Genomic DNA, 7,255 nt, shown 5'->3' with positions numbered 1-7,255 from the left:
GCGGCTTTGAGTCACGTGTTCTATGGATTTGCTTTGTTATATTGGCCAACAGGGCAAATCAACCAATACTGGCGTAGGGGCAATCAAATCAGTCAAATCTTGGCGTTATTTAATTTATTGGCTTTAACGGCAGCGCTGCTCTGCAGCTCTAAACTCTATTTAAATCCGTAAAGACCACCACCGAGCTTGCTTCTCGGCGTAAGGTCGTCGAAATCGTTGCTTGGTAAGATCCGAGACCGACAACATCAATGAGGGCCAAGGCGGTCAGCATAACACAGGGCGTATGAATTGCGTTGCAGATGTGCCACGATGCAGCCCTATGACTCGAGGCAAATTTCGGGCGAGAGATTAACGACGACATAGTCGGCGATGTGAATACTGCAAGTGGAGCGCCAGGCGTAGTCGCCGAAGACACGTCGACAAGAATTGAGTTAACGCCGTCCTCTTATTGTTCAGGTCGGTGAAGCTATTGTCCTACTTGTCATACTTCGCGCAAAGGCAGCTCCGGGAATATCCCAAGTCCGGGGAAGGCAGCATTCTGAACCATTCATCGTTCATTCTACTCTCACGTAAAATTCTATAGCCATGCATGAACATCGAATGGTCTGCTGTCGCTGCACTAACATGAAGTCATGAGTTTCTCTCATAGTTCAAGATTTCCCATATTCGAGACGCACTAATTCGCCATCAGCGACGCGATATACCAAGTGTGTAAACTCATGAATTTGTCCAGAAAGTCACAAGGGGAGAATTCACAATGCGTCCAGTCCGGCCGGAATCTGCTCAAGCCCAGGCCCTATCGTGCTGAGGCGTCGAATTTATTGTCCTTGGACAAGATCATCACGACTGTGGCCTATTCTTGAATTATTTAATGAACCCAAAGTCTGATTCGACGACTTTTGGTTTTTGTTGCTTGAATACGAGATGAACTGAGATAAGGAGGCCACTTGTGACGACTGGCGATGACAACCGCGCCCTAGAGCAGCGCCCTTCCAGGTAGTCCGCACCAGCGATAGTGGGCTCCCTCCAACACGTAAAAGCCGACGCGTCAAAGATGAACAACATCTTATCGCTCAGGATGTTTTAGGTTTAGGTCAATTGATAAAGGTTAATAGTTGTGGTCGTCTTTCCTCTCCACCTAATTCTCAAGCTCTATCCTCTCAGTTATGTTGAATCAACGCTTGCAGTCGGCCTTTGTCAAGAATATCGCCTTCGACCAGCCGTCCGGTCTCCTTGATTTCACCATTGACCAACTGGTAGCGGACGATGGTTGGGACGTTGTGAACGTCCCACTTGGTCCGATAGACGTTAGTGGGTACTTTCCACCTACATGGAGTTAGTTGAGCTGCCGAGAACCGACGCATCGAAGGCTGAACGTGTGCCAGCAGATATCCACTCACTCGGGTCTTTGGCCAACTTCAACGAATGCCATGTTCGGCGCCGTCTCGGCCGAGAAGGCGGCATTGATGTGTGGCAAGGCAGCTCTGACATCAGGACACCATGACTCCCCTGTTTCCGGGAGGTCTGAGGTCGTAAATGTTATGAAGAAAGGTGCATCGGGACTGCCAGGCAGTTGGAGAGCTTCCACGGAGTCCGGTAGCGTGAAGGTTGAGAAAATGGGCATCTTGGCGGTGACGGGCTACTTTCGCGAGACTACGACGAGATTGCTGAGCCAATGAAAGCAGAGGAAGCTGCGATTTAGGGAAGAGGAAAGAACAATGTGAAGCGCATCTTTTCTTAGAAACTATGAGGCGCGGCTTCTGCAAGTAGATAATGGCGTAATACCGATCCACTATGGTGTTGCCGGCCACGGTCTCCGAGACCGGCCGGGGTGGCTCCACGGCGCCGTTCCTTCAAGAGTGGGTACCCGGTCGTGGCCGGCACATATCACCGATTCTCATAAGATAACGCCATAATCATGCCCGGAGTGACTGCAACTCGACCGTACGCCTTTAAGCTATTGTAATAGATTCTTATTGAGTAGAAATTGGTGCAACGACAATTCTGAACCCATTTCCCCTCCAGAACCCCGCTGGTTCAAGGCTCCCTCGATACGTACAGTTGGCTTTGACTTTCGGGCTCGAGAAACACCCCCCACGTAATACCCGACGGATCTTCTCTGGACCTTGCAACGCCTCTCTTTCATCGTTCTTCCACGGATATTTGAACGATGGGCTTGCCATGTCTTCGCCCCAAAGAGTCGTGCACCATTCCCACACATGTCCCGCCATGTCATAGCACCCATACGGCGAGGGACCCTTTGGGAACAACCCAACTGCACAAGTGTTGTTGAAACCGGCCTCCTCTGAGTTTGCAGCATCGGTATTCCACTCAGTGCCCCAGGGAAACACCAACCCCTCGCTGCCAGCCTCAAACTGATCTCCGCGAGACGCCCGCTCCCACTCAGGCTCCGTAGGAAGCCTGACCTCGTCGTTTGGCGTTATTTCCCCGCTCGCGCGCCATCGTTCTGTCAGCCACCTGCAGTAAGCCCGCGCGTCGTGCCAGGTGAGATCTGTCGCTGGCGCGTTTAACCTTTCCGGGTCCGTTCCATCCGGGCTGAGCCAGTCTCGGCCGGTCCCCCGAGCAAACGCCGAATAGTCCCTATTGACGACTGGATAGATGCCAATCCGGAAACTGCCGAGTGAGATAGAGCTTGGTGGCTGTGAGTTGGGATGACTTTCAGAGCCCATGACGAAAATTCCAGCGGGTATTTGTGCGAGGCCTGTGAGGTTGCGGGGGTCGCCCAGAGAAGAAAGGATGCGACCGGCTTTCTCGCGCTCCTTGGGTGTCAATAAACCTCTGTCCACGACTTTCAGTACCAGTTTTGCTACCGACTGTTCGAATTGTGAGTCTTTGGGGACGAGGTCGGCAATAAGCAGGGCAGCACGGTGAGATTCTGGTGACGCCCCGTCAAGCAACCGTTCCAACAGTGTCTCCGCTTTGGCAGAACCTGCGAGACGGACCAACCAGCTCCTGATGACTGGCTGTGAAGAGCCTGGATTTGCATAGTAGAAGTCGAGTACTTCTTCGTTTGGGAGAGTTGCTAGTTGTCGAGCTGCAAGCAATTGCTGAACCGCACTGCAGGACCAGGCCGGAGTCAACAACGATGTTGGCAAAGCCAACGTGCTTCGCTGGTCGACACGCTTGATTCTCAAAGCCTCCTCATAGGCCTTCGACAGAAGGTATTCGGCAGAAGTTCCATAAGAACCAACGACCTTGATCCACTCATCGAGGATGTCTTCGGCCTGTTCCGCCACACATCCAGCTTGAAGTGCCAAGGCGAATAAGGCAGGATTCGATGCGGAAGAGTCCAGTCCTATGCCTTCCTGAATCAACAGCTCGTAAGCTGCTCGCTTTCTCTGGGTTGTCAAAAGCGGTAGTATGTCGTGACGAGCCACGACTGAAGGTAGCACCCAGCAGCTGCAAACTTTGGTATCCCCGAGTAAAAGAAGCCGAACGTCGTTTGTAGACTTCACCAAGGCAGTAATGGAGCCCAGAAGCTCAACGCCCTCACTCCCAGCCTCATCGACCCCGTCTATGATGATTTGAAAGCCGATTTTCTGGTCTCCATGTTGCGTCAATAACTTTGGGAGCGTTCTCTCGACAAGGGTCCGAAGAGACTCTGCGCCATCGACAAGGAAGTAGAATGGCTCAAGCTTGCCAGTCTCCCACGTTTCCTCATGCGAGTCCCCAAGCTCGTTGCGAATTACTGAGCGTGATTCCCGGAAGTCATCTGTCGCCATCCGATAGCTAACATATTTCGCGAATGTGGTTTTCCCACTTCCACTCGGGCCCGTCAGGAGCAAGATCCTGTTGTCGCGTACAAGCTCGACAGCGGAGAAGTAGACCGGGACCTCGCGATCGTCGCCGACTCTGCGTTTCCGTAAGCCCTTGGCAGCTTTGTCTTCAAAGGTGAAGTTCGCAAGGAGTGGTATGTAGCCGTTGGCCAGGTCCACAACAGTGCCATCCGGTCGGGTGAGCAGTGGCTCGCTGCCAAACGCTGCTGCTTTCGATCGCAGCCTTTTGAGAGTGTCCGAGAAGGGGTCGGTCATATTGCAAATCTCATACACCGCATTCTACACAACCGGCAACAGACACCGATGGGGCGATGAGTCGGCCTTATATACCAATATTCCCGGTGGAGAGAACTGATCTCTCGGGTCTAGTGCGGGGGCGCCATCGGCACGAAACCGGAGGGGGGAACCAGGGGGCCCTGGATGCCTCGATCTTTTTGATCCATCTGCCTAGCTGACTGCGAGGCACTGAGCTTCTTCTTCTTCAAGACCAGTATTTCGGGTTGAGATTATGGCCGTGAGGGCTTTGTAGGTGTCTCAGAAGATGCTGGCGAGTCTAGGTAGAGAAGCCACAATTAAAACGGGGATTAATCGGTGCAGCATTTCCGCGACTGTTTACGCCATTCTTCATGTTTGGATCAAGTCATCTAGTTGAACGATAGGAGGCTCGTTTCTGCCCGGGTACTAGACAAGCCCTGCTTTCTTTATCATCATTGTGGCCCTGGTCACCTATTACGTCCCTTCCACGTCTCTACTAAACCGATTATCCTCTTGTCCATGTTCTTATCTGTTTCCTGACACTCTGCTTCTGCCTCTCATGCCTAAAAGCGATATAGTCATCCCTCATCTTGTACTCAAAGGCCCAATGGTCAATGGGATGAGCGTTCATTATCAACAACTGGGCCCCCTTCTGTACCCTGAAGTTCTTGCTGGGCTCGCTTTTGGCTGCGCGGGGAAAGGTTAGCCGTTGATAACAACCTATGAGACGCAGGAACTAAAAGCTTACTCTCTTCGTCGATACATATACCACATAACAGTTACGCTGATGATCGCAAGACCCCCGAACAATATGAGAATCTGATATCCATATTTGTATTTGGGAGCATCGTATGTAGGAAACAAGACCACTGCAACATTTTCAGCACTTTTTCTCATGATTTACATGCAGTGGTAGTTGGAAACTTACAAGGCACCCAAAGCACAAAGGCGTAAGAAACTACGTTGGCTGTGGCAACCAAAAGTTGTCGGATGCTGGGGTCACCGGCGTTGAGTCTGTTCGCCCAGCTCTGTGATATGTCAGTGTCAGGTTGGCAGTGTTTCGAGGGCCATACTAACAATGAGAACTGGCGTGGCAGCTGAGCCGGCGTATGAGAGATAGTACGCAAACATGAGAGCCCCCTTGGGGATGGTCCAGACGGATAGCAGGATGTTAGAGAGGATCATGAAAGCCTGTACGATGACAATCATCACATAGTTCTTCCCCGTGTGGTCGACGATGATGCCCCAGATCACGGTAACGACAATGTTCAGAGCGCTTCCACCGGTTGGATAGATATTCGCATCCACAACCGAGTAGCCCGCCGACTTCAGCCAAAGGTTGAAGTAGCTCGTCGCAGAGTGGCAGGCAGCGACCATGCTAGACCATCACTGTTAGCTTTAGAAATGGCAGTCTGCGTTGGCGGTAACCTACGTGTATGGCACAACAAAGACCCAGATCTCCCAGCCAAGATAGATGCGCTTGGCCTCCTTCCATGTCAACTTTTCTTGGGCCCTTTGGCCGAACCGCTCGATTCTTTCTACACCGTATTTGATATGCTGCAGTTCCGTTAGCATCGGACCGACAGCCGGGATGACGTTAAATTGAAGAGGATGTACCTCGGCTGACCAGTAAAAGGCCTTGGTATTGTGCGGCAGATCAGGCAGTCCAAAGAATCCCCAGATGGCGATCGGAAGCGAGATGATGGCATCCATGATGAACAGCCACCTCCACCCTGCCAGACCATGACGACCGTTCATGCTGGTGTACAGCCCCGCCTGCAGATACCCGCTGAACATGCTGGCGATAGATTCAACCTGCAGCAGAATGGCCAGCCGCTTCGTCAGCTCCTTCGGCCCGTACCAGCCCCCGAGCATGGAGATGTAGCCCGGGAAGGCGCACGCCTCAAAGAGTCCTATGAAGAAGCGCAGGGCGTACATGGTCTGGATGTTCTTGGCGAAGCCCATGCCGATGACGAGCAGGGACCAGACGACCTCGCACGTCGGGATCAGGACGGAGGAGCGCACGAAGCTGAGCTGGGTCATCTGGGCGGGGACGCTGCCGACCATGATACCGAGGCTGAACCAGGTGTTTAGCCAGTTGCGCTCGTTGCCGTAGAGGCCGAGGTCTTGTTGCATACCGCTGACGAAGGCATTGCCTGGCAGGCCGTTAGCGGGAGTTGTTCAACTGGGGGAGGCGCACTCACTGTAGTTCGTTTGGTCGAGGTACTTGATGAAGTACCCGAAACAGACTGTTGGACTGCGTAGGTGTCAGGCAAGGCTCCGGTGAGAGATCGGGGTCGATGAAACTTACAAGAAGAAGAGGTCAAGTCTTTGGACATATGCGCGGTACTCCGGGTCTCCTTCGACGGAATCCCAGACGTATCCGAGTATCTTTCTCCACCACGAGGAGGCCTTCACATCGCCGGAAGGGATCTCCGTAATGCTCAATGGCCTCGTCTCTTTGGAGTTCTTGTCCAGGTCAGACGTCGTATCCGACACGGCCACAGGGGCGATGGCCTTTGAATCAGACATTGCAGCCAATAGCAAGAAATCGAAGCAGGGCTGAATGCAATCAACCGTCTCCAGTCACCTCTGATGTGCAGCTGCAGGTCAAAGCTCCGTTCAGCCCAGATCGCTATATACTTTGACATCTGCGAGCGCAACGATTTTTCCCGATCATGCTAACCACTTTCATAGAAACTAGATATCGAACCGACATGGGCTTTTTCATCGCCAGGGTCCTGATTTGCCGCTCCAAAATGGTGTCATCGTTCTCCTTTGCGAGCCAAAATCGTCGAATCCTTCTGCCCCATCTCCAGGGGCGCCGCCGACGCTGTAAGTGGATAAGGGGGCTGGACCTGCCACTGTCTCTCGAATTTGCCTGGTGACTTTGGGTCGAGGAGGAGTCCGGCAGGCATTGAAGACTGCCGCTGTCGGACGATAGCGACTGCATATGCGGCTCGACTCCGACATGTCGTGATAGGTGCCCCGCAATGTCGTTATCTCGCTCCGCTCTGTCGCCTTGCTAACCCCGGCTTGGTATGCCGGTGCCGACTCCGAACAGTTGCTGTGATTGCAGAATTTCGGTGCGTCGTCTCTAATATGTATTTGTCAATACTCTTCATGTTTTCAAGAACCGGGTTGAACCAGGGAATGAGTAGCAGGACATCCAGAGTGTTTGTGGTGTCGGCTGCTGTAGCCCG

The 7,255-nt window shown here is 52.7% G+C and overlaps 2 protein-coding genes across 2 annotated transcripts; both read right to left on the bottom strand.

The window, feature by feature from the left end:
* Positions 1 to 3,750: 3,750 nt before the first annotated feature.
* Positions 3,751 to 4,052, bottom strand: COL26b_008288 (uncharacterized protein; the record flags this gene model as incomplete). The annotated part of the gene is given in 2 exon segments (XM_053181051.1): positions 3,751 to 3,810; positions 3,825 to 4,052. The coding sequence occupies 2 exon segments, from the start codon at positions 4,050 to 4,052 to the stop codon at positions 3,751 to 3,753; spliced, it is 288 nt and encodes a 95-aa protein (XP_053035067.1).
* Positions 4,053 to 4,557: 505 nt separating this feature from the next.
* Positions 4,558 to 6,584, bottom strand: COL26b_008287 (uncharacterized protein; the record flags this gene model as incomplete). Its single annotated transcript, XM_053181050.1, has 6 exons — positions 4,558 to 4,739; positions 4,981 to 5,080; positions 5,130 to 5,430; positions 5,485 to 6,208; positions 6,257 to 6,309; positions 6,364 to 6,584. 6 exons carry the CDS (start codon positions 6,582 to 6,584, stop codon positions 4,558 to 4,560), a joined length of 1,581 nt encoding a protein of 526 aa, XP_053035066.1.
* Between the last annotated feature and the right edge of the window lie 671 nt (positions 6,585 to 7,255).

The sequence above is a fragment of the Colletotrichum chrysophilum genome (assembly GCF_026319265.1).
Source record: "Colletotrichum chrysophilum strain AFK26 chromosome Unknown scaffold_71, whole genome shotgun sequence".
Classification (NCBI taxonomy): domain Eukaryota; kingdom Fungi; phylum Ascomycota; class Sordariomycetes; order Glomerellales; family Glomerellaceae; genus Colletotrichum; species Colletotrichum chrysophilum.
The sequence above is the reverse complement of the archived record's forward strand: the minus strand, read 5'-3'. Positions and strand labels throughout refer to the sequence as shown.